The sequence below is a fragment of the Pseudopodoces humilis genome, chromosome 1 (genome assembly GCF_049639895.1).
Source record: "Pseudopodoces humilis isolate 2021_Gansu_Grassland_sample_001 chromosome 1, ASM4963989v1, whole genome shotgun sequence".
Classification (NCBI taxonomy): domain Eukaryota; kingdom Metazoa; phylum Chordata; class Aves; order Passeriformes; family Paridae; genus Pseudopodoces; species Pseudopodoces humilis.
Genome location: NC_142200.1, coordinates 18133340 through 18160204, shown reverse-complemented (window position 1 = coordinate 18160204; position 26865 = coordinate 18133340). Strand labels below are relative to the sequence as shown.

The following is a 26865-nucleotide window of genomic DNA, read 5'->3' as shown; positions in this document are numbered from 1 at the left end:
TTTAAGATTCATTGAGCTTGGGGGTTTGCTTGAGAAAAATGTGAACAAAAGCATCATGTGAAGAGCATTGATAAGGATCAAGAGTTTTGAGAGCATGACTTGGAAGGACTGAATCACAGAATAAATAGCAGTTGCTTAGCAAGAAGAGACTAAAGGAGACATTATGATATTGCCTTGGTCTGGAAACCTATTATTTTGGCTAAAAAAGCTGCAGACTACAAGTATCTTGTAGGCTACTGTTAGAGCCTCTGTTTCTGCTGCCTAAGACATTGGAATATAACTGAAAATAATATTCCTGTAATTATTGTAAGCATATCTAACTGCAAGAGGGGGAGAAGGGTTAATGAGACAGTTGCTGACTGAAATGTAGTCCCTGCTGTTAAGAGAGTCAGGTCACCAGGTCTTATGGAATATAAAGATTTCCTACTTAAATCTCTTTCATTTCTTTATAAATAGATTATAATGATCTAATTGTTATTGAGCAGAACTAATATAATAAAGATGTAATATCTGTGCTTCCTGTTTTATCAATTAGTGAGTTGTTTCCATGTACTGCTAAATAAAATTGTATTTGAAAATATTTCAGGCTACTTTTCTTACTTTGATTCATTATCCCACATGTGCTGTATGTTTAAGATCCTGTGAAAAACTGTGTCCTGGACAAGAATTTGACTAAGTTGCTGCCTTTTCCTTTTTTTTAAAACACCTGTAAATCTGACGCACAAATGTGCAGTTCTTGTTGGGGGGTGGGGCAGTGGATGAATAATCTTTTTCTTGCCTTTTTGATCATAATAAGCTCATTTATTAATTTAAAACAATTTGCAGTAATTGTGGATTTGTCCAGCTTTTTTGCTTTTTCTCAGAGGGTACTTGTTTGGTTTATCAATTTATTTCTCTGGAAAAAGTGATTTTTGTTATTTTTGTTGCATTGAAAATAATAGACTAGCAGCTGAGAAATATTGCAAGTTGAGATTTAATCTTATTGTGCAGACAAGAAGGGTAAAGGAAAGAGAATACATTTCATTCTAGACAGAGCTTGAAGATCCTCCTAAGCAGTTCTTAGCTTGTATCCTTAACTTTACCAGTCCTTAGTGTCAGAAGTCCAAAGGGTGTGCTAAAAGCATCAGTAAACAGCAAACTGAAGGTCTACAATTAATCTCAGATGACATACTAAGAAATGAGAAATGCCACTCTTGTCATAACAATTTGAGCTAGCAGTGCCACAATATTTTCAGTCAACCAAAACTCCATGGTACATAGGTCACATATAGGCAGTTTATAGAAGCCCTGCTATAAATGATGGCATTTGACTTTAGTTTTTTTCAGTTGAATGCCACTGACTATTTCATATTTTAATGTCAAAGCTGCCTTACTGACGTCTTCCTAAAACATAATGTTCAGAAACCCCCTTTTCCTATCTTGTATAAGTATGTTGGAACAGTAAGTCCTCCTTTTTGTGTTGGATGATCATATGTAATCATTCTTATGCTGCAGTCATTTAACCTCAAGATTCTGAGAAGGTGCATTTATTTTGAACACTGTGTTCTTCATCTTTCTAGTTCTAGTCTTTTAAATCCTAGCTGAAATATTTTCTTGTCATTTGGGGATCTGGTATGCACTTCTTCACACCAGCATTTCAAGCTGTTGTGGAGGCCTGCCCAGTCCTGTGAAAAGGTAGTTGAGAATTAAAACACAAATCCTGATGTTATAAAAAGTATTCTTTCTGTCTAAAACAGCACAGCTAAGAACTCTGATAACATAGCGCTGTAGATCCTATGTTAAACAAGTTACTTGATTCTTGAGGTTGTGTTTAGTGTGGTCAGTGGTGTCAGGTTTTTCTTGGTGTAGTCTGAGAGCATCACTGGCTTGCTGGTGGCAGATGAAGTAGTGGTTGTGTGTAACCTAACAAAATGAGTTCCTGTACAACAGTTACCTGGAAAATAAGTAAAATGAAAGCCTCGGAGTGACTCTTGTTTGGTCTGAGGACTTTTCAGACTACTGCATTCTATGCTGGCAGTTGTTTCTGCTTGCATGTGCTTCCTAGAATACTAGGGACACTGGCATGGCTGAAAGATGCATTTACCTTGCCCTCAAAAATTAATAGCCTGTTCATTTAGTGAGAGATAGAGGCTTTATAGTGTGTCATCAGGGAGGTTGAATTTGTGTTTCTACTACTCTGACCTATTTTCACAGCTGAAATACGTCCTAGTTTTGTTTCTGAGAGGTTAGGTCAAAATTGATGTGGTCTGTGTGAGCAGACAGCTCGAGCACTTGGGCTGTGGGCAGAGGTGTGGATTTGGATAGCTTGGCCAGCTGGGTAGTCAGCACATGGAGCTCTGTGTTGCCTGCCTCCATCTCTTGTTGACTCAGGAGATTTACATTGTCAGGTTATGAAACACTTGAATCCTGTACCCATATAGTGAGGGGGAGGTAATGCCTTCACAGACTGAAGGAATGGAAGTGGGCACTGATGGGAAGAGTATGATTTACTGCCTTCAGTATGGGAAGGGAGGACATCAAAAAACCCTGCAGACGATAAGCTCCTGGAAAACTTGTGGTAGGAGTTCTCCTGACTTTCCTACAAGGTGCTTTCAACAGGGACCTGCCTTGCTCATCCCTACCCTCTGTTTGATCTTACTTTCCTGAAGTTGCTAGAGTTCTCTCAAATCTCTGAAGATGGTGAAGGGCTTAGAATGGAAACCATACAAGAAGTGGCTGAAGTCACTTGGTCCGTCCAGTTTGCAGAAGAGGAGACCTCATAATGATCTACAGCTTCCTTGAGAAGGAAGGTGGGAGGGACTGTCGCTGGTTTCTCTGACTAGTGACAGGGCCCGAGGGAACAGCATGAGGCCATGTCAAGGGAGGTTTAGGCTGGGTATTAAGAAAAGCTTCCTCAGTCTGAGAATGACTGGGCACTGGAACAGTCTCCCCAGGGAAGTGGTTGCAGCACCAAGACTACCAGAGTTTGGGTAATACTCAGGCACATGATGTGATTCTTGGTGTTGTCCTGGGCACGACCAGGAGCTTGATTTGGTGATCCTTCCGAGTCCCTTCAAACTCCGGATATTTTATAACGATTCTGTGGTTTGAAGTCTAAAGCAGCAGGTCCCTCTGCTTTGAAGAACAAATAATTTCACATTTTTATTTCTGGCATAAGGAACAGTCTTGCAAGTATTTGTGCAAGACTTCATTCTGCTGCTCAGTTACTGGAGAGGGAGAAGATAATTTATCTTGACCTCTTGAGTGACATCTGTCTGCAAACTCTTCAGACACTTGAACCAGAAGAAAAAGAAAGTTAAATTTGGTGTTGAGGAAAAAAACCCGCAAACTACATTAGGCTATATACACCTGAGGGGTGTGTATATATATTTGTAGTATGGGGCATCTAATGTGGGAGGAGGAGGGAAAGAAGACATCATGTTCTGCAATAAGGGTTCTCCCTTTATAGATTATTATTAGTCTATATAGATTAATATATATAATTACATAGATATAATTATATAAGGCATATATGGGATCCTGGATGAGATAACTCTATTTTCAGTTGCATCCTTGGCCTTTTTCTTAGGATTGTTTGACCCAGACTGCTCTTGAAAGAAAATGATAAGGCTATTGGCAAAGCTTTGATAAGTTCTGAAAAATTTGGAATAGCTACAGTCAAGCAATTGTTAGGTTTTCTGTACCTTGCTGAGGAGGTACCTGTTGTGCTGCAAGGTCAGATAAAAACTTTAGTAAGAAAATATTTGACCTAGATGAGGAGAATGTTGGCTGCTGCTAAGCCTACACACAAACTTCAAGTGCATTTTATTGTTACTGATTTGGCTTCATTTTCCTCAGAGATATTTGTACTTTGTTTAAGCACTATGAATATAATCAGAAATGAATGCTTCATCTGGATAAGTTTTGAAAATCTGCTATTAGTAAATAAAGGAATAAGTAACTTTTAATCCATTGAATGAAGAAATCAGTGTGCAGAATTAGTGTATAGGTTTTTAGAATTGTTATAAACTTTTAAAAAGTGGGCTTAGTCATGAATGTCATTCACAGTTATAAAAACTTACCATAATTAATACCATCTATAGATCAATTTTAGGTATGGGTGCATTCTTCCTCAAGCTTTATTCAGTATATATAAAAGGCTGAGTTAGATCAAAGTTTGTATCCTTTTTTTATTTATATAAAGAGAATCACAGGAGATGTAGCCAATGTAGCCAATGTAAATGGCTCAATGTAGCCAAGCTAAAGTATTTTTTTAAAATGTGTTTTATAAGATTTCTTGCTTCCATTGAATTTGGCTTGAAATACTTGAATAATTTATGGTAAAAAAATTGAATATATCAAAATGGAAGTATAACTAATCCAACTGTGGCATGAAAACTTAATGTCTCATTCACATAAGTATTTTGGGCTCCTCAATAGCAGATATTTGACTGTTGAAGGTGGAGGCTATGTGTTGGAGGAGATTCATCTAAAAATTCCATGTGTGTATAGATGCAGGTATTAAAACACTCACTTTTCTAGAGATGTATGTGCTTTCTGTTGAACCGTATGACTACACTGGTGCATCGTGATTATCATAAATACCAAGCCAGTTAGTATAAAATAATTGAGTATAGTGTAGTTGCAAATGGTTGTTTGCTTGGCCTGTGGAACAGGTCATCAAAATACAGTGCCCCAATAAAAAGAACAGTTCTTAATTTGTATTATTTATGTAGAATCTTTAGTGTTTATTTACTAGCTCTAAATATTTGCTACAGACAGGATAATTATGAATTTAATACTAATGCTCTTTATTAAAAAGCTTTAAATACTCTGTATTTATCAAACAGCAACAAAAAAATCTCCAGTGATTAGATCAATAGAGCATCTCCACTCAGATGAAAGCACACTGGAAATCATACAAAATCAATTAAACACAGCAATTCCAGAAATGTTGCTTGCCTGATGGGGTCAGTGTCCTATTTAGTCTTAATTAATCGCTTGCTGGATAGCAGCAAGTACTTCTGCAGTTAGTTGGTTTCCACTTATCGGTTGTTTGTATTGGTCAAATTCTTAGAGCATTGCAGAGGAGTGAAGTCCCTATTTTAGCAGCTGGTGTCTGTTGAAATCAGCAGGAGTAAGCTGTGTAACTGGTGGATTAGATGTCTGCCCACGGGGCTGTAGTCAGCAGCCTGTGACAGTACTGAGAGAGGAAAATGAATTTAACACACGCATTGCCTCAATTTTTTTCAGACGCTGGCCAGAAGAAGACCCCAGACAAGAAAGATGGGCGACGAATGTCTTTCCAAAAACCTAGAGGGACTCTTGAATATTCTGTAAGTTACTGCTTTATTGTTAGAATGTTACTGCGAAGCAAGTACAGGCTAAAAAGTTGCATTACAAAATATAAGCAAAACTGTAATGTGTATTGCCTTTAATGTTAGAGTTCTGTGTATCTGATAGTGTAGTTTGACAGAAATTAAATCAGGGAATTAGCTGGTAGTACTAATGCTGGTTTTTTCCCTTTCAATGTTTTTTTTTTTCCCTTAGAAATTCCAAGCTAATCAAACTGTTGACTGGTTCACTTTTAGGTAACTAGCTGTAAACAAATAACAGCAGTTATATAATTATGTGCAAGTTCTCTGCTTTCAGCATTATTAATAAACTGTTGCTGTCAGGGGAAATAACAGAATAAAGTTGGGAAGGGAAGCTGTATCTTGATACCGACTTTCTGGTATTCCTCTAATAATTGCTGTAGGTCTGTGCCTTTTACTGTAAAACTGTTTCTGCATCAGAATCTGAAAATGGAGCCTTTCTCTCCCTGTTCTGTTCTTGAAATGACCCTCAAACTGTGCTGCAGTCAGCTTTCACATTTGTGGTTACTAAGGGAAACAGAAGTGAGAAGTATCTGTCTTGTGTTATGTACTGAAAATATAATTAAGCCTATAAATAATGCTTATAGAGTTGATGTTAAAATAGGGAAAGTCTGCCACAGTTATCTTTGAATGCTTTTGAAGCTGGACATGAGAAATAAAAATGAGAACTTCTTTATGAATAGTCTTTCATTGACCTCTTGGTGTTCTCTTACTCCAGGAATAAGAGATATGGGGAAGACTTAACTCTTGTTATGTTAAGCCAAGCTGTGATAATTGCTTAAGTACTGAGAAGGCTGTGATAGTCTTTTGGAGAGACTGAGTATGTGTGTAGTGGAACAAGAAGCATTTCATTAGCGTGGCTTTTATTGGAATCTGAATATAATTCTAGCCTGCTCTAGAGACTTCCTTGAAGTTGAAATTCAAAACAGAAATCCTTGCTGCTTAGGTTCTAGCAGTTGAAGAATGTTAATGTGGCTGTTGTTGATGTTATATTAACCCCATTTGATCTGAAGTACCTGGAAAAAATGGTCAGGTGTAGCTCAGTATTACTGGCATCCATACTCAGTAAATCCTGTAATTTGGCTCTTCCCACCATGTGAATGCTTTTACTTTGGTACATAACATTCCAGGCAAACTAAAAGCAACGAGCTTTCCTTTTTTTAACTTGGTGTGTGTTTGTGGCAAGTTGTCATGTACTTCTGCAGGTTTTTGTGTTCCAGTAGGTGGGGTTTTAGATCCAAAAATAGCTTTCTTAATACATACTGAAGTATGCATCACTTCCTTGTGAGTCAAAAAGATGATTCACAGGAATCAAAGGCTTTTTGTCATTAAACTTAGTCCACCTTCTAAAGGAGCCTGTTGCATGTATGGAACATGGTGCATTTGAGCTTCACAAATACTATTCTGTCAGATCTTTCTGTAAGTTTCACTCATGAAGTACTTGAGTAGCATCATGTTTGGTTAATATTGTGGGCGTATATTTTTATAAAATGCACGGATATAACCATTAGGATCTGAGCTTATGCTCACTGTAAGAGAGGTCTGGTAGCCATTGCGGTAATTTGCTACTGTTGTTATTTATTACTTTGTGTGAAGAGGTGCACTTGTGTCTGGTTTCTGACTTAGTCTTGCTTCCTGTCACAGTGATGACACGTGTACACACACATGTATTTGTATACCTGCATGTGTTGCTTCTTTGAGAAATAGTAGAGAAGGAAGGCAGAAACCGGACTCCTCCTGACCTTCCAGCATTGTTGAAGTTAGTGGGGGTTTTCGCCTTTTTTTAGATAATATTTTAATACTTCAGTTTTTCCAGTGGCTACGTGGTTTTAGGAGGGAAGGTCTTATTTGTATTTGTGGAGTTTGAAGTGAGTTGGCATCTCACTTGTGCAAGCTATGGGGTTTCAATATGAAGCATACTTCACACTGGAGGTTTTTTTTAAAAAAAAATTACTATGAGATAAATAAACAATAAAATAAATTCTCTTTAAAGCTAAAGATAGAATGCAGTTAATGTTTAAGATTTTAATCTAAAATTCTCAAGGTGTGAAAACTTGAACCTGCTGTTCTGTTTGTAGCAGCAGAGAGATGATGTCAACAGATATGGTACTAATTAATGGAAGTAAGTTTAACTACCTGTAAAGGATACAGAAAAAACGGGTTCATTTTTTCTGACCCTGCTTAGACAGTGAACAGGTATCTTTTAATAGAGTATCCTTTTCTCTATGTCAAGCAGCATATTAGATGCAAGTTGATACTCTGTTATTTCAGAATTCGCAGTTGCTGCTCAAGCCATATGTTTTCCCCTTCAGCCTTTTGTGTTCCATGTTGTACAAACACAACTGGTGCCTCCCTATAGGTGTCAGAAGAGCCAGCTACAGGTGAATAATGGAGCACGAGCAGTGTGGCCTGCTGATCACCAGTGACTGTAGTGTGCCAGCAGTCTTGTGACTTCAATGAAAGCCTTCTAGCTGCTCTTTCTTTTGAGGAGGAGAAAGAAATAATTATGATTATTTACAGATTCGTTTGATTTTTGTTTAAAAAAAAGTTTGCAGGTGAGCAGTTGAAATGGATGGTCTGGTTTATCGGCATTGGAGGCTCTAATGTAAGATTTCTCTTTATCTCTCTGGGGATTGAAGGCTGTGCTTTCCTAAACTAGTGAGTAAGTACTTTATACACGGATTATGTTGTCCAGGTTATGGAAAGAGCCTAAAGAGCCTACTATTAATTCCTGAGTGTCACAGAGGCTGTTAGTAGATCCTAGCCTCACAACTGAGTTCTCAGCCTGTATGCAGAGAGTGCTAAGGGTTCTCTTCTGGTGCCACTAGTTCTATTGCTGTTGTAAGCCATTACATGCTATTTAGAAAGCTACACTGTTAGGAGTTTTTGGTGATTTTTTTTTTTTTTTCCCTTGGCTCTTCCATTTCAAGCCCAAGGAGTGTGTTCTTTTTTGGCTGCCACTTTTCTTTGGGCATGCCATTGTCATAATCTTTTAACCTGCTTTGGGGAATATTGGAAATGTAGATCATATGGTGACGTTACTTCATCTGTTGTCTCTTGCTAATTATTTTTGAAGTTGGCTTTATGATATTTACAATGTTTGTTTTACTGATGTTGCATATTATATAAATTAGGCCTGTTAACAATTAGTTAATATAGTCATAATTGGTATTTCTAGAGGCTTGGGTACAGTGCCAAAGTTGTGTTTGCTGCCTGTTGTTCTCACCATTTTTTTTTAGTGTTCCCATCTGTTTAATTTTGTTAGTTTATTTCAATGCCCCTAAACTATTGTTTGATTGTTTTCTGGCTCTCGGACATCTAGTGTTGAAATAAAAAAATAATTATTACTGCACTCTGGTGCATGATGTATTTGATGTTTAATTTTTAATGGAGGAATGAGTGAATTCTGACTGTTGAGATGCAGTAACAGTAAAGTTCATAAAAATACCAGTAGAGAACTTGTTTTAAAATAAAATTTTTAAATAACTTTGCCAGCTGTTGATCTGAGGGAAATGAAGGTAGTTTGAACCAGAGATAGTGGTGACTGAAGTTCTCTGTCTGCAGCTGTACATAAACACACATGAAAAACATGGTTGTATTTTCAATGAAGATATAATATTCAAATATTTATATAAAATTTTTAACATTCAGAATAGCATTAAGTAGCTACATCAATGTATAGAAAGTTTATTTTCTGAGAGAGAAGGAATAACTTCTTGCCTTCTCTTATAGTAGTGAATTGATAGGGGAAAAGCTGGGAATCCACAGTACGTGGTGGCACTATTCAAATCTTGTTAGTTCTGTTTTTCTACAGAGTTATTCTTTGAGATTTTGGTTGTTCAGATTCTACTTTTTAGAATAGTAGAGGGCCTGAGAACTGGAAAATAGGCCTTTGAATCTGAGAAGATACTTCAGGAAGTCTCTATGTGAGCAGCGTCTTTGTTTTGAGAAAAACTGCTGGTCCCTGAAGTCCCACATAATGTGGAAATTTGCCTGTGCAAACCTCACAGCCAAACAAAAAGGAAGCTTCTACTTGGCATTGTGTTTATCATGAGTGAAACAAATCCTTTAGCTGCCAAGCTATCTTACAAGATATCTTTATTTCAGAAGGCTGTAAAGAGTGAATGCACTCTAAAAAGGGCTTAAGCTTTATGGTTTGAATGCTTTTTTTTTTTTTAATATCATAAGTTAGTCTAAAATCTCATTTCCTTCTATCAGTAAGTGATATGTAAGAAATATTTACCTAGCAGCTGACTGCTGTCCTTCAACATTTATGTCAGACCAAACTTAGGCAAAACTTTTGAATTTCACTTTACAGTTTATTTTAGCAAACTTTATGTAGAGCTTCTGATGGAAACCTTACTGTTCAATGATTTGGTGGTTAATTTTATGGTCTGTGAAGCATATAGTACATATCTGGTCTCATTACAGTCCTGTTTTGATTTCTGCTTTAGTACCAGTTAAACATGGTATATGAAAGTATTTTTTGTATATCTGTGATCATACAGTATTGAATGACTGAGAGCTACTGCAATGCAGTCTTCCACACTGGAAATACTAGTGTAGAGAGATATTTGCAGCTTTGTTTAGCTTATTGGCTTCCTGTATAAAAAATTCTCATAATAGGTTTCTAATACTATATTAAAGCTAGTTGCCATTTCTTTGGCAATGCTTGTATCTTTTTGCTAGTGAATCTCGGTTAACAAGTGCACCTTTACAAAAATGATACGGAAGAGAATTCTCTACTTACATTTAGCTGCAAATGTATCTTAGCTTATATAATTTCATCTTAACTGATAAAATCTATTTTTCTTGGTACAGTGTTTATGAAGCCTTGTGCCATTATGCAGTAAACATTTTGTTGTTTGTTTCCTTGTCTCACCATTATTCATAAGGCTATGAATTCTTTATTCTGAAATAGTCTTTCTGTATAAAACTTTTTGTCCTTTTCCTTTCTTCTGGTAGCTCATTTTGCATACACTTTGGGAGATGGAGGTCAGAATCTGAGCTTGAAAAAAATCCTTTCTTTAGTTGGGAATCACTCAAAATGCTTATGCTCCATCTGCTGTCATAGTAGTTGACCTGCTTTGCTTCAGCATTTTTGCATTTTCTCAGTGATGGATTTTACTTGAAAGTCAGGGTCTAACAGAAGCTTATTTCGGTAGTAAGAGGGTATGTTTATATTTATAGAGAGAACTCTTCAGATTTGCTGTAGGTGAAGAGTGGAGAGAAGCAGTTGAAGAGGGGGAATGAATCATTCTGTGAACCCAGCCAATGGTGTATTGCCCAGTGGTAACCAGCAGTGAATTTGTAGACCAGAAGTTCTTGTGTAATAGCTGAGCCTGCAGATCAAACTGTGTGACTGATACTTCCGGCCACCTGGAAACATAGTGGGAAGGCATGTGCTTTTACCAGGGGTTGTAATAGACTAATATTTAGGGGGTAGGTATGTTTTTTTGTGGTGGCTTTGTTGGTTTTTTTTTCTGGGGGGTGGGCAGTCATAAAAAATGAAGAGTTAAAGTTCATCAGAATCTTGGTAAATTGACACATGAAATATGTAAGCCACTATTTGAACTAACTGCTTACAGGTTTGTTTTGTTTGTTTGTTTTTTTCCCAATTGATACAGGTGGAATCAAGAGACACTTTAAACAGTATTGCCTTGAAATTTGATACAACACCCAATGAACTGGTTCAATTAAATAAACTTTTCTCCAGAGCAGTCGTTCCTGGACAGGTACTATTACACTATATATGTTGCTTATCCAACGAAGTCCTCTTTTACTGTATTTCTCATTCCTACCAGAGTGCTAAAATACTTCTCTTAATTGGCTGTGTAAAAGAATTTTTCCTTTTTCTCTAGTCTATTACTTCTGCCTATTAAATAACTGCCTAAAAGGAAACATGTAAGGAGGCTACCTCTGTCCCTTATTTAAGATCAGAGGACTTTTAAAACTAGATATACTTAATGGTACAATAATAGCACTTAGATACAAGCTGAATTGTCGCTTTGCAAATATAGCAGGCTGTTTACCAACTCTAGCTCAGCAGACACATTCAGGGTACTGCTTACAAACATCATTCCATGACTGTATATTACTGCCTGCAATTCAATTTTAATAAACTGAATAATGTTTCTGTTCAGCTCTGGAAACTTGATGTTTTTACCAGCAGTGTATGAATTACCATTATCACTATTGGCTTTTTCTTTTTTTTTCCTCCTCCTGTTTTTGCCTTCAATTTTCACTTCTCCTTGAAAGCCAGGCCTGGAAACAAGTGATAGATCAACAGTGGTATCAGCCATTTGATATTTGCCCTTTATTTGATAAAGTTCTGTGTTAAGTTTTGATTGCTGCAGAGCTTTTTCTAGGTAGATTGAATGCCTAACATTGCTGAAATAATGTATTAAAAGTATGAATACCTTCATTTGAATTTTTTTTTATATATTCAGTGAGTCTGTTTCCTCATTGCTCAAATAGTAGAGTCATAGCAAGAGAAATCATTGGACACGTCTTCCTTGGACACTCTTATTTCTGCAGTACTATTTACTTTTAATGCTTTCTATCTGAACCTCTTCCTCTGTTATTATGACTGGAAATCAAAATTATATTAATATAGCATTTAAGAACTTGAAATGCTAAAATTTCAAGTACTCTGTATAGTATTGTTTCTTCCCTCACCTCATAATTCTTTGAAAAGCAATGGGAGCAGGAATGATTTTGTGGAGCTTATTTTGAGAAGGCATAGTAAATATACCTTAGTTGGTGGGAAATCTAAAGTAAATCTGAAAGCATAACCAACTTCTAACTACATTATATCTTCTTTATAGATTTTGTATGTTCCTGACCCAGACTACATTTCTAGTGTGGACAGCTCCCCCTCTCTAAGTCCTGTAAGTCCCCTATCACCTACATCTTCCGAAGCAGAGCTTGACAAGGCTACAGTAAATGTAGGTATACGTATTGTCCTTAAAATTAATTTTCCCTTACAAGTTAAATGTTACAGATGCTATGCTTTCTTCTTAAACTATCCTTTTGTTTTGGGAAGAAAGTATTAAACAACACTTGGAGTTGAAAGTAAAATAGTTCCTCTTTAAAAGTAAATACAAGATTTTAGTCTTCGTAAATTACAGTTTTCAATGTGAAAACTGATTTGAAGGCAAATTACTTGTAGTAAAATACTGTCATTGCACTCTGAAATCTGAAATTAGTTACTGTTGCATTTCTGTATTTCTACATTTCAAAGCTTGTTAAACTTTTGTCTCTAATCTTATTGATAGTTTTTGTAGAAAAGATGTATTGGCAGAAATGCTCAGGTTCCTCCTGCTCGCTGCAGAGGTGTGGGAGAGTCTCTAGTTTCATTTTGCAAAATGAAGTTTAATAAAGGGGCTTTTGGTAGTGGGACTAATACAGAATTAGTTGTAGCTGACTTTTACTCAGCAGTTCCACATTTGTAGACTTCTAAAATGCTAAAAATGTTTAGCCATCCACGTTGTGCTGTAATTCAGCTCAGATGTAGATTTTTGGGTAGGAGCATGTAGAAGCATGTCTTTCCAGTCAGCAGCATTCCATAGGGAGCAGTCCAACCAGAAAGACTCAGTATTTGAGCTTGAGCTTTTCTGCAGTTTTTGCAACTGTGATCTTATTGGGATGCATCTTCATGCATCACCACTGTTCTTTTCCCAGTTATTATCTTTTCCTCTCAAATAAGAAATTTTTGTGGTAGCATATTTTGACAGTACTCAGTCAAGCTGTCAAACATCTATTCCAGGATTCTGTGTGCTCAAAGTTTAGGAGGATTTGAAACTTAAAGCATTTACTTCTTTGCTCACATGACTTGGTCCAGAAGAGTTTAAATATAGAAGTTTTGCTTTGCTGCTGAACAGGTTCCCAAGCTGCTTTACAAAGTCTATGATGGCCCTTCTACTGAAAATTACCATTTGCTTTTGCTGTGATACCTTTTCTCTTAGTATGCCAGTTTTTATATCTACTGTCATTTGTGCTGAATAATTTCTTTTATGTTTGATGGCAAACTGAGGGTGGTATAGCACAGTAAACAGACTCGCCTGCAAGAATGCATTTTTGTATCTTGCATCTATATCAGTCTCAGAAGGACCTACCCATGTAACATATGTTGTGAGAAGTTGCTCGAGGGAAAAATTATCAGTTTTACTATTGGAAATCAGTGCTTTTCCTACAGGGTCCATACCAGAAAAATGCCTTATTCTTTTTTTTTTGTCAATTTTGTGTATCTCAGCATATGGTGGATAAGGAAATGTAAAAGTGTAACCATACCTGTAATTTGTTTGAAAACTTTTTATTGACTGTATGCTCATATCAGAGATAAAAACTTGCAAGTATAGAAGGGAAAAAAGTAAATGAAAATACTTCAAGACCTCTTCTGCAGAAGATTTTTTTCATTTAGTGTAGTCAGTCTAGTAGTAGCAACACTTGGAATGTTTAATTTAACTGACACTTTATTGTTACATAACTATTTCATGCATCTTGTTACATGTTGTGGATCATTACAAGCAGTTCTTAAATGCTTCAGGGAAAGTCACATTGGCAATGAGACAATATATAATAGTGTTTATTATGTTTCTGAGGCCTTTCAAAGTACATCTGAGGAAAGAAGAAATATTTGTCAAAAAGTCAAGGAACAGAAATTACTTGTACTTGTCAGTGTTGGACTTTGTGCATTTAGTTTTGTTTTCAGTCTCTCCAGCAATACAAAAGGCACTCAACTTCTACCTGAGCAGTTAAGGCTGGAGAGTTTTGATCTTCATCGTAGCACCCGTCTTTCATGTTTTTCTTTTCTCTTTTTGCTGATTGCTGTCATTATGAAGGGGAAAAATACTAGTATACATTCTCTAGTGCTCTCTTGTTATATGTCTTCTTTGAGTGTCCTCCAGTTTTGACACCAGATTTGCAGTTTAAATTAGAGCATGTTTCAAGGTGAATATGTGTTCCTCTGCTTATATAATGTAAAGGCATCTTCTCTCTGCTCTGGTCAATAGAATCAATGATTTCTTGTTACAAATTTAATAAGGCAGCTAAAAAATACCTGAATGCCTGTTCAGTCAAAAATAAACTGACATGTTCTATTCATGTTCTTCTGTTTATTGAACATTGGAGTAGTTTACCACAGCCATGTGGCTAGATACAAACTAACATGTGGCTGATGTAAGACCTGAATAACTTTGTTAAAGTTGAGGGGGTTTTGGTAGCTTTTTGCACAGTTGTTGGGGTTTTTTTTTGTTTCTTTGGTTTCTTTGACTTGCAGCATTTTTTCATGGGGGAGGGGGTTGGTTTTTTTTTAAATTTTGCTACACTTAAGCTAAGATTTCAGTGTGTATTTCAATACTTTTGTTGCTGTCAGTGTAAGAACTAGCTTTGATTTTGAAGCTTTTCGGATGCTGCTGGGTTTTTGAAAGATTTCTTCATTTAGCAGTCTTAAGCACATATTTGAGAATATCCTTTTGAAGATGCTTTGCTACCTATTAAGCTTAAAATCCACTTCAAAATAATATATAGTGACAAGGGCACCATCATGAAATTGGAAAGGCTATCGTTGTGGTGCATCCCCCCAGCCCCTCCCTTTCCCAAGCCATACTGAGATATGAGTGTGTCATGTGGCAATATGATGAGAAATAGCTGGCTTATTGAGAGTGGGCTTGGATATCAGCTGAGCGCTTTAAGAGCCACTTGCTGAGTTATGTGTCACAAGAGTGACCCTGTGGTTTTCAGTAGGAAGGTGTTTGTAGAAGGAGAACTAATCTCCATGAAGTTTGTTTCCTAATTATACCTTGATTAGCTTTTTCAGCACAATTCAGTTTAGTGTTCTGTATATTGCTTTGTTTTTTTGGTTGATCTGTAATGAAGGTTGAAAGATGCTGGCAAGGGCTAAAGTAGTTCCAGAGGGATGATGAACTGAAAACAGTTGTGCATAATGTTCCTAGATATGACTAAAAGCATTTCTCTATAATCTGTACTAGTGAGTAGAACTGAACAGGAAAGCAGAAAACCAAAGGGAACATGAGAATTCCCATTTTCTAAAAATAGTAATATTTCATTAGTAACTAAAAATAGCAATTATATATGAAGTGGAAGTTTTTAGATGTGGATGATATTCTTTGCCTATAAAATAGGCTTTGCTGAAGTCTGTCTACTGTTTGTTTATCTTTAATTTGAAAACAAATTTTTTTTGTTGTTTGTGCTGTCCTTGGTAGGGTTCCATGTTCAGTACTTAGTTAGATATACTGGTAGATGTTGAGTTAGATAACTCCATTGTCTTCCCAGGGAAGTCATGAAGGAAATCCTCTGACAGTTAAATCCAGGCATGTAAATGACAAAGATGGTTGGAAACAGCCAGAGAGAATTTACCAAGGCTATATCATATCTGACAAAACTGATTGCTTTCTGTGAGGAAATGACAGGCTCAGCAAATGAAGGAAGAGCAATGCATGTTTCTTACCCTGACTAGAGTCAGGCCCTTGACACTGTTCAAAAGCAGCCTTGTTAAAATACTGGAAAAATGTCAACTGAATGAGTAGAGTAGAACATGGGCCAGTAAAATTGCCAGGATCATTCTGTTCAAACTTATTCAGCATTTGTGTATGTGGTTTTTTAAAAAATGAATCATAGAATAATTTGTGTTGGAAGGGACCTTAAAGACACCCAGTTCCAAACCCTCTGCCATGGGCAGGGACACCTTCCACTAGACCAGGTTACTCAGACCCCCATCAGCCTGGCCTTGAACGCTGTTTGCTGTGGTGATGGTCAGTTTCAAATCCTTGAGAGTCCTTATTGTGGCAGTTCTTTTATAATCTGCCCATCAGTGACCTGGTCAAATAACACAGCAGAAAATCTCCAGAAGTTGATATTGAAAAAGGCAAGTTGCTAAGTTCTTCTTTGTTTCTTTGTATTTCCTTTCAGGATTCAGATGGAGTCCAACAGAAGGAGTCAGCTGTTTCACCAGCGCATGCATGTGTTCGTCCTTCAAGAGTGGTATCATCCACCTCCGAAGAGGAGGAAGCATTTACAGAGAAATTTCTAAAAATTAATTGCAAGTACATCACTAATGGCAAGGTATTGAAACATTCAGGTTTTACTGTTATTGTGTAGGATGTAATAATAAGCACATTTAAAGCATAAACATAGAGTAGACTTTAGTCAAGGATGAGGAGATGAATCAACTCATGTGCACATGTCTGTATAAATATACTAATTTTTTTACTCGCTTTTTCCTTTGGATTCTTCAGGCCTCTTGTTCAGGACATGATGCAAACATTTGATACATGACAGACATCCCCAATACTGTACTGTTACATAATTCTTGTATGTTGAGGGCATGAGGTCTGTTTGTTCCTTATGTTAATATCTTTCATAAGTAATTTTCTTTACTTACAGTGGAAAAAAACATGCCTTAAACTATGCTAGCAAATATACAGTTGTGTAGCTTTGCTTCCTTTTTTTTTTTTTTTTTCTTTCTAAAGCAGAACAGAGTGAGCAGAACAAAGCTTTGATTCTGCAGACAAGTTCTGTATAGTTGACTGTTTTGTGTGGTATGGTAGAAACCTTAATTTTCTTTTTTTCTTTGAAGCATTACACTTCCCTCAATAGCATTGTTACACAAAATGCCTCCATGTTAGTGACAATTAACCTCTCTTCACCTCAGAAGTGCACAAGTCTTTCACAGACTTCTAGGGATTGAGAAAATGTCAAAACACTTTACCCCAGAACACTTTACCAAAAATCAAAATGTATTGTTCTCCTACCTCACAGAAAATTTACTGTTAAATACTATCTATGAAAAATGCCTTCACTCAATGAATGGAATAGAATTCAAAGTACTTGTAATACTTCCTCCTTTGCCTGAAGTTCAGGTATGTATAGAGAAATACTGCTGTTTCTGTGTTGTTCAGCAATAGGTTTACAGCTAATGTACACTAATGGTAAACAGATTAGGAAGAATCTCCTAAAATTAATTTTTTTTCCCATCTCCTAAAACTAATTTTGCAAATCTGAGTGTCTAGGCTTGAAACCTTTTGACAATATTTATGAATTGACAAAAGCTACTTGGCAGAAGTTGGTGAATCGAGTACTGGAACAGCTTTGTTTTTTACTTTATTCTGCTCTGCAGGTAGTTTTCTTCACTCATTGCAATGTAGGTGAGTTTATTAGGTTGATCCTAGGTACATCCTTACTTACCAGTTTTAAATGCTGTAATGCAGAGGAATTGGGACCCGTGATCCTTTGTGGGGTTAAAATTTACAGTGTATCATTTATGTGATATAATTTCTCCTCAGAATATTACAGGGAGTATTAACAGCAGCTTTGACTTGCAGCATTACAGTCTATTTTCTAAGAGCTTCAGGGAGAATTCTGTTTCTAAAAAGTTGTATAACCCATTGCAGTGTCTATTCATACTTGGGGAGGTGGGTGGGAGAAAAATGATGACTGACTTGCTCAGATTTGAGTGCCAGATCTTGTAAGTTTTGCATTTAATTTAGACTTTGTGCCACATACGGTAAGAATGTCCTTTTGAATGTTATCTTGCCTCTCCCAGATACATTTTCTCATAATGCAGAATCATAAACTTTCAAAAGTTTTCTGGAGAGAGCTTAAAAGATTCACCTCTGCTTGGAAAGTGATTTTTGAAGCTCATAGTTAGCCATCCTTTAGGGCTTCAGCTGTGAAGTCTGTCATCACTGTGACTGCTTCTTGTAAACTGAAATCTAGTGAAAGCCTATTATTTCAGTGTGTCTATGCAAAAGGGCTTTTATTAGGGTAAGATGGTCTCATTTCTCACTTTTTAAGACTGCTTATTCTGTGAATGGTTGGAATTGGGTTTAGTCACACTTGTGACTTTCTGGAAAAGCACAAGAGGAATTCTCTGAGGAGCAGTGACTGGAACCTGGAATGCTTGTTCTGTTCATTGCACTTGTTCTGCATTAACTGGTTTTGGCTACTGATAGAGGCAGGGTCTTGAGCACAGTAAGAGACAGGGTCATGTGAATATGCCACATTCTGTACAGACAATAAATCAGTGTAACCAGTGTGCTGCAGTCACACCTTGACTCACTGCCTACTGCATATGTAGGTGTGCCCTTAGAAAAGTGTTCTGCCCTGTGGGTTATTTTTTAATTTTTTATACTGTTCCTTGAGGCAAAAAAAAAAGGTACTTTAGAAAGTCTGCTTGATTGTAACTGAAACTAGTAAGGGAGGTTTAAAATTCTTTCTTATTTTTGCTAACTTACTTAACTGTTTTGAAATGTAGTAGGTAAAGGAAAATTACTGATACTGAGGCTTGAAAAAACCCAAACCACTGACCTGGAAATGAAAGCGCAGAAAGCACACATTTGGTGTTCATTAAGTGAAAGGGAGGACACTGACAAGGTTCAAAACTTGTACAAGAAAATAAACAATATAAATAATAATACAATAAATGTTATTTTATGTTAGAAGCTTCATAAATCATAAATTAACGTTTTTATTCAATCTTGTGTGTTCAAGAATGTAATAGAATTATTTAGAGAACTTATCTTTGAAAGCTTCTTGTTAGGAGCCCTTTCAAATTTTTGTAGAAGTGTTTTACTGAACTGCTTAATCTAAATGTGTGGGCTCACCAATGTGATAGTTTGGCTCTAAACCTCCCTTCATAATGATTGTTCAGATTTCCACTTCAGGTATTGCATGGGATTTAAAGCTTCCATTTCCTGAGATGTAAGGAATTTTGATGGTAAGATGACAAAACTGATTCAGAACTGAATATCTGCATGTGCAGTTTAATCTACTTTCAATATGTATGTTTTTATGTATCTGGATTAATATTTTCTGGACCAGCTTTAAGACTCATGGAATCTATTTTTTAATAACGTAGAGTGGCCACATGGTTTTCAGTAATAGAGTGGATTAGCATTTCTCTTTGAGGATCTTAAATCTGAACTTGACCTGAATAGAATTTTACTTCATGGCTTTAATATCTCTTGCATACAGGAAACTTGACTTCTGCAAGTACTATTTTGGGGAGTTTTGGTCCAGACCCAAAACTTCCTCTAACAGTATCATGTTGAACTACTTAGTAGCTATATGCCGAGTCTAATTTGTATTTCATTTTCATAGACAGTATTTTTAGTGTTTTTTCTCTCAACAACTACTTAGTAATTATAGTCCAAGAGGAACAAGTCAGTGATTATTTTGTGGAGGAGGATGTCCTAAAAAGCTGATTCCCAAGGTTCTGTAGCAACAATTGAGCTGTTTATATATGTTCATTTTTTAAATTATTTTTTCCCAAGCACTAGAAAATCAAGAGCTTTGAGCAAACATCAGTGTATGGGAGTCATGTAGCAGTTGGTGGTGTGCATGCCATTGTCCAGTGGTTTTGCTTGAGCTTGTGCTCTGATTTGCAGATCTCTCTCTAACAACATTGTTAGTACAAATAGTTCTCGTGGCTATTTTGGAAAACTGAATTTGTGAAAAATAAAGTCAAAGCCTTGTTTCTGAAATGTTGAGTATTTATTTTAAAGGGATCTGGGCTGAAGACCCAATGTAATAGCCCACAAAGGAGAGTCTGGGTTCATCTTCTTGTCTTAATATTGCTAGACAAGGGCATAGAAAGAGCTTTGTTTTTCATAAATAAGCCCCCATAATATTCTTCATTTTGAAGAATGTATTCACATTGAAAATATTTCCAGTAGCTCAACCAGTCAGAGAAAAAGCTTGGGAACTTTCTCCCTGCTCCAGAAGCAAGGAACCAAGGAGATTATATATGGGGAGCAGACTAGGCTCTCGGTCATCTTTGGTGCTTATGAGATAGCAGGGGATGTTAGCTTGTTGTTTGAAGTAACTTACCAAGAACAGCATTACGGAATCATTTAGGTTGGAAAACACCTCTAAGGTGAAGTCCAATCTTTCCCTGATCACCACATTGTTAATAAGAGCATGCCATAAGTGCCATATCCAGTCATTTCTCGAACTTCAAAGGATGATGACTCTACCACCCTCCTGGGCAGCCCATTCCAATGCTTAACAATCCTTTTTGTGAAGAAATTCCTCATGATGCCCAGCCTAAACGTCCTCTGGCACACCTTGAGGACATTTCTTCTTGTCCTGTCCCTGCTTGCCTGGGAGAAGAGGCCAATGCCCACCTGGCTACAATCTCTTTTCCCACAGTTGTAGAGAGTAAAAAGCTCCCCCTACTTTCTCTTCTCCAGGCTGAACAAGCCCAGATCCCTCGCTGCTGCTCACAGGACTTAATCTCTAGACAATTCAGCAGCTCAACTGGTCTTTTATGGGCTTGCTCTAGCACCTTGATGTGCTTCCTGAATTGAGGGGCCCAGAACTGAACACAGTATTTGATGTGTGGCCTCGCCAGTGCTGAGCAGTGACAATCACTGCCCTTGGTCTTGCCAGCCACACTATTGATACAGAGATGCTCTAGGGTTTTTCCTGGTGCCACCATTATTATCATTATTATATAATTTTATTGATTTTATTATATAATACCCATTCCTGGGTATTTTATGAGACACCTGTGACATCTGCTGCCATAGTGCATAAATGTGTATGAGTAACCAGAATAGTTTTAGAACCTTAAATGACTGCATGGTACTAAAATGCTCAGGAGTTGATCATTGTGTGTACTCTGGTACAACAGTTCTGGAGCATATGTATTTTAGGAATGCTAATACAAAAATCTGTCTGATCCTTAATGGCAAGCCAGCAAGGAAATGAAGTTTAAAGAAGATTCAATTTTTTTCTTGACTTATACAAAACAGTTGTGTTAGCTCTCAAAGGCTGGAGTTGCTGCAGTTTCTATTTCTCGGGGAAGAGTAGCATAATGCAGTGAGCAGCTTTTAGTCAGTTGGCTAAAGGCTTGTGTGCTCCCACTTGTATGTTTTGTTCTGATGTTATTCTTTTTTCTTCCCAGAATGAATAGCATTTGGTTTGTGTCCATACTAGAAACAACATCAATTGAGTAATAGGTTTTAAGGAAGCTTTTTCTCCTGCAAAACAAGCTAGTAGGTAGTAAAGACAGAAGGTATTTGTCCTGTAAGAGTCACAGAAATTGTGTCAGAAACATTGGTATGTCTGAAAGAGTAATTAAAATCTGCAGCCAAACAAAATGTTTCTTTATCTGGCTCTTACCTGAGCATTACTTAGCTACCTGGGTTAACATTCAGTGATCCTTAGAGATAGTAATGAAAAGTGACAGAAATGCTAATGTTAATTAGTGTATTATTAAGAATTTAATTTTTATTAATTTGGAGCAGCAGTTATTTTATAGAAAAGTATCCTGAAGTGTTCATGTACTAACTGTGGACCATGTCTAGTAACTTTTGAGCCAGAAGTGTTGCATTATGTTTTTTAAATAAAGAAGAATGAAATAGGTAATCTCTTGTTAAAGTGCTATAAATCCATTGTTTTCAAGATACATGTATAATCTTTCACTTCCTTATAGTAATGGCAAGTGAACTGTTCGATCAGCTACTTTGTCAAGTACAGATAAAAGTCAGATATGTCTGAGAGTTTAATTCTCAATTTCTATTGCTGTAGTAAATTTTACATGGAAATACACTTTCCAATTAATTTTCATGTTGAATGCCTTCCTACCTATTGGTGTTGAGGGTTTCTTCTAAGGTTGAGATAAGCTTTTATTATTTCTAGCTGTATCTTTGAGGCTGCTGAGGTAGGCTTTAGGATGTTCCATATGCGCTAAGGCCATGTCAATGTACCGGTTTGGGATTCTTTGCCCATTAGACAGGTCATTGTTAGTCTTCTCTAGGGAGCTTCTTTTTACAATAGAAGGTCTCTTAAGCTTGTTTTTCTTATGTATTGCATAGGCTCGCACATGCACAGATTTTTGTCCTTGATATGGTTTCCTTAAGATACTAACAAGCCTGGCTTGTAGTCTTTGGGAGGGGTAAGTTGGTGTTTCCTGAACTAAAACTGAGTCTGAAGCAAGACAACTGAAATGAGTGGTTCATGTGTAACTGGTTCTTCATACATGTTATTCTGATGATGTGACTCTCTAATATTGAGATAAGCAATGTCAAACATATGAAGCTTTTTTCCTTAATCAGTTTTTGGCCTTTGCTGTCAGCTGAAGCAGTTTTATCCATGCTCTTGAAAGCAAGTTATAAAGCATTGGAGCTTGTTCACACCAATGGTATCTTAGTTGTGACAGCACACCCCTTGACAGGAAAATATCATCTCTTTATTGCCTCAAAAGCTTTAGCACTTCCTGTATACTTAATTTATCAAGGAAATTTCATATGATAGCAAACAAATGAAGACAATATTATTTTGGGAATGAAAAGCTCTTTAATGAACTCAATTACTGGTTTTATCTGCAGAGTAATACGTAATTATGGAAGTTGGTGTTGAACACTTAAATCCTTCAGATAGAGCAGTCATACAGCCTTACCACTGTCTCTTCAGCATGGCTGTTTTGAATATCTATGTGCAGTATATGGGCAGTGAAGGAATTGAATAGGATATTTTAGTAGGAAGGTACCTACAATGCTCATCTAATCTAACTGTTATCAAGACTGACAATTTCTGGGTCAGATCCAGAGAGTATTAATAAAATTCCATTTTCATGACCATTAATGAAAGAGCTCAGACGTAGAAAAGCTGTTGCTTTTTTGTTTTAATTACATACTGGATTTACGGAAGGTACATTTGTTTAAAGAGAAGCAGTCATTCTTCTGAGTCGACTCACTAACTTCTGTAGTCATGTTAAATTTGTTTTCTAGACTACAATAGGTATAACAAAAGGGAGACTTGACAGTTGTCCTCTTGGAAGACAACCTTGAAAGTCTATTTCCACAATACAGTGCTAGGAAAGAAATGCCCTTAACAGTCTTGTTTCAGTGCCTTAAACACCTTGGAATTCTGTAAATGTCTTCTGCTGACTTCAGGGTCTTCAGTACATGTGTTGCACTCTAAAAGGTGTATATAAAATCTGATTAAGCACTAAACAACTAACAGACTCAAGTACAGATACTTGGGCTGCTTTTGAGACATGTCTTCATTTTTCTGTACTAGAAATAGCATTGGTCATTGTTGTAGACATCAATAATATTTTTTTTGGTTTGGGATTTTTTATAACTTGCACTTTTCTTTTTACTACTTTGCATCTTTGTTTTCCTACTGTGAAGGTCATCAGCCATCACCTAGGAACAAAATTTCTGAAGATCAAAACAACTGTATCTGTGTTTGTGCTGTGTGAACTGTGTGCGCTGTCTTTGTGCTGAAATAAAATTGAAAACAATCTCTTCCAATGCACACAGTTTATAGTAGTTGTGAATGTTTTATCAATACAATAAATATTTAATTATTTCAACAGCATATGAAGTGAGTTCTTGAATGAAAGTTTGGAATGTCTGTCCACATTTGTAAAATCTTTAGGATCTGTAACTGAAGTATTCCTGTCATTCTACTTAAACCTAAATTTTCTCTAGTTGGCAGTTTTAGCTCAAACTCTACTGTTCCAACAGTTAAATGAATTTCTGTAGCAGGCAATTGTTATTTGCATGTGTTTCTAACTTTTTTGTTCAAAAAAAGTTCTAAATATTGTAAATTAACTTTGTTTTTAACTTGTATAAGAACCCTACAATTCATAGTAAGAATATCAACCTCAAAGTTTTTTCATAGTCAATATTTAAACTTGCATTAATGTACTGCAGCAGTATCATTGTGGTTAAAAACATCCAAAGTTTCATCTTTGATAATCCTGAGTATTTTTTATTCTAGTTTCATTCTGTAAATATGGTTGTCCAATCAGTTGTATGCATTAAGTTAGAAGGAATTGTATCAGCATCTCTGTTACTTTTGTGTAAAGCACATTAAGATAAATGTCAGGTTTGAAGGTCTCTCTAAATAAATACTTGAAAGTGAGAGAGGAGTTAAGAGTTAAGTTTTAGACAAAAATTGCTTTCAAACCTACCAATTAAGCCCTGTAGCTATCAGGGAAGTATGTCTCCTTATCTCAGAGGAGCTGTTTAGTATATTCTTCAGTGTCTAAGAGTTTATCTTACTTTACTAAAATGAGTTATTGACTATTTATGAGGAATAAACTGTTCTCTTTTGGGAAAGCAGGTGGTATTAATTTGCTTCCTCAGAAAAAGTTGCAGTTTCTTGTGTTTAACAGTGACTTAATAACATAACAGGTTGCTGAAGTATAAATAATGGCTTGATTTTAAAAAAATAGAAAACACCTTTTTCCTACTGAAAAATGAAGAATAAGATGGAATTTCGAGGAGAAAAATTACCACTTCTTTTCCCTCTCATTTTAGGGTACGGTCAATGGTGTGCTGCTAGTGACACCCAATAATATCATGTTTGATCCTCATAAAATGGATCCTCTGGTCCAAGAGAATGGCTGTGAAGAATATGGCATCATGTGTCCAATGGAAGAAGTGATGTCAGCTGCTCTGTATAAAGAAATTGTGGACAGCAAAATTAAGGAATCATTAAGCATGTAAGATAGAAGACTATTTGTAAAGCTTTGAATAAATCTGAACTGTAGCCACATTGCTGACCATACAAAGCCAGCATTTTCCTTCTTTTTCTTGTTAGAAAAGGATATCAAAGAATGGCTTGGAAAGATCCTATAGAAAGTTTGCCTTACCTTCAGTTCTCACATCCTATATATGATACAGGATAAATCTTCTATATACTTGGATTCTAATTTCCTCCAATAGTCTCTTATAAAGATCTGTGGTACCACACCATTTCCTCTGCCCTTTCCCCACTATGGAAATAACTACCATTCAATTCTACTATTGAACTACTATTCAATTCTTCAATAATTTAAAAACTGGTGTTCACGGTAAGAAAGTGCAGCTTTGACAATTTTAGGTACAAATTTTTATTGTTTAGCATTTTTCCCTTGCTTTTCAATGCTGTTTCTCTGAAAAATGTTTTAAAGTCATTTTTTAAGATTTGTATATTTATCATGGGTCTAGGAGTATATTTTTCTCCCTTTGTGGCTAGGGGAGAGACTGAATATTCACCTTTAGATGTAGTCTTTTTTCGGAGTAAACAGTGAATTTGGACCGGTGAGCTCTAGGCACTGGTGTTTAGTGCAGCAGGCATTTAAAATCAACTTTAAAGAGCATTATGAAAAATCTTTGGTCTGTTCTTTCTGGTTTTTTATACTGGCCTTTTATATTGTCATCATGAAAAGCTAAATTCTGTCTTGAAAACCAAAAAGGATTAAAAAAAAATTGTCACATTTACCTATCACAGCCCATAAAGCACGAACATTTGCAGACTACCTCGATTATCTAGCTGCAGAGAAGTGGGCTTCTTTAACCAAGGAAGTGTAAAGCTGCTTGATATATAATGCTATACCCACTTAAAATAGTTGCATTTTTAAGATACTCAGTAACTCTTAAAAATACCCTCTTACAGTTCAAATAGGTAGTGCCCTAACCACATCTTTCTTGATAATCTTAACTATATGGACACTTAGAAGTAGTAACTTGCCTCATAGCATTTTTAAACTCAGTTTTGGCATAAACCTGGGAGGGAATTGGTATCTTGGCATGGTCTTCTTTGCTGCCTGATGTCATGTGTCTATTGAAAGGGCAACTGAAGTACATATTGCTACAGTAGTACTTTTGGGGCTTTTGATGTAGAATGATGATACCTTCAGCATGATTTCTTTCTGGAAGTTTATTTTCCAGACTGAGTTTTAAAAAGTTGCTCACAGTTCCTATTTCAATTGATACATAGTGGAAAGATGACTCTATACTTGAATCATGATATCACAGTTGCAAAACAAGTATTTTTCTAAAATGTTTTGTTTTTCTAAAACAAGTCATTTTCTAAATGACTTAATAATGCTGTTGATTTTTGTGCTCCTGTAGCACATGCATTTTCTGTTTTATTTATAACAGGCATATTGAATGAAAATGTGTCTGCTAATTAGTCACACTCAGCATACAGAGGCCTGTATGTCCAATTTGATTTATCTTTCTTGTCAGCATTATAAACCAGTGGATGGAACACTAGCTGCTAGCATTTTCTTCAGTCCCTGCACTTTTGTGCCTTAGCTAAATATGAGGCATATTTGTAAATTTGGGGAAAAACAAAAATCTTTTAAGTCTGTAAACAGAAGTACTAACAGTTTCAGCTAGATCTGACAAGTCTCATGTGTCTTGAGGTGTTTGACACTTAAATCATGTTTTCTCATGTTCATTCTCACTGTTTTGGTTTTTTTTTAATATGTATTCCACTGTTATAGTTAACCTTCTTCCACTCTCCCAGTTTTGCCAACTGTCAAACCCACTTAAACTTGGGAAAGCAGTCTTATTTTCAGTATTCAGACTTGATATGGAAAATTATCATAAGCCCAGTGGGTGCTTTGGTTCTTGAAACTAAAATTTCATGTTGTATAATTTTATATATAAGCCACAATCTGTACTGAAACTGCACAAAAAATGTTTGACTGCATACAGATGTTTTATGATTTCGTAAACCTTATGTTGTGCTTGTATGAGAG

At 36.3% G+C, this 26865-nt stretch overlaps 1 protein-coding gene across 7 annotated transcripts in view; it reads left to right on the top strand.

Moving 5' to 3' along the window:
* Window positions 1-26865, top strand: part of OXR1 (oxidation resistance 1) — a 257957-nt gene that overhangs the window by 191413 nt on the left and 39679 nt on the right. For 5 of the 7 annotated variants that reach the window (XM_014255452.2, XM_088067288.1, XM_088067292.1 and 2 more), the window contains 5 exons: window positions 5233-5315; window positions 10982-11089; window positions 12182-12301; window positions 16287-16439; window positions 24653-24837. In XM_014255452.2, the coding sequence (XP_014110927.2) occupies window positions 5233-5315; window positions 10982-11089; window positions 12182-12301; window positions 16287-16439; window positions 24653-24837 (649 nt within the window). The remainder of the gene's footprint in view (window positions 1-5232; window positions 5316-10981; window positions 11090-12181; window positions 12302-16286; window positions 16440-24652; window positions 24838-26865) is intronic. The other 2 variants (XM_088067294.1, XM_088067303.1) reach the window with 1 other exon arrangement.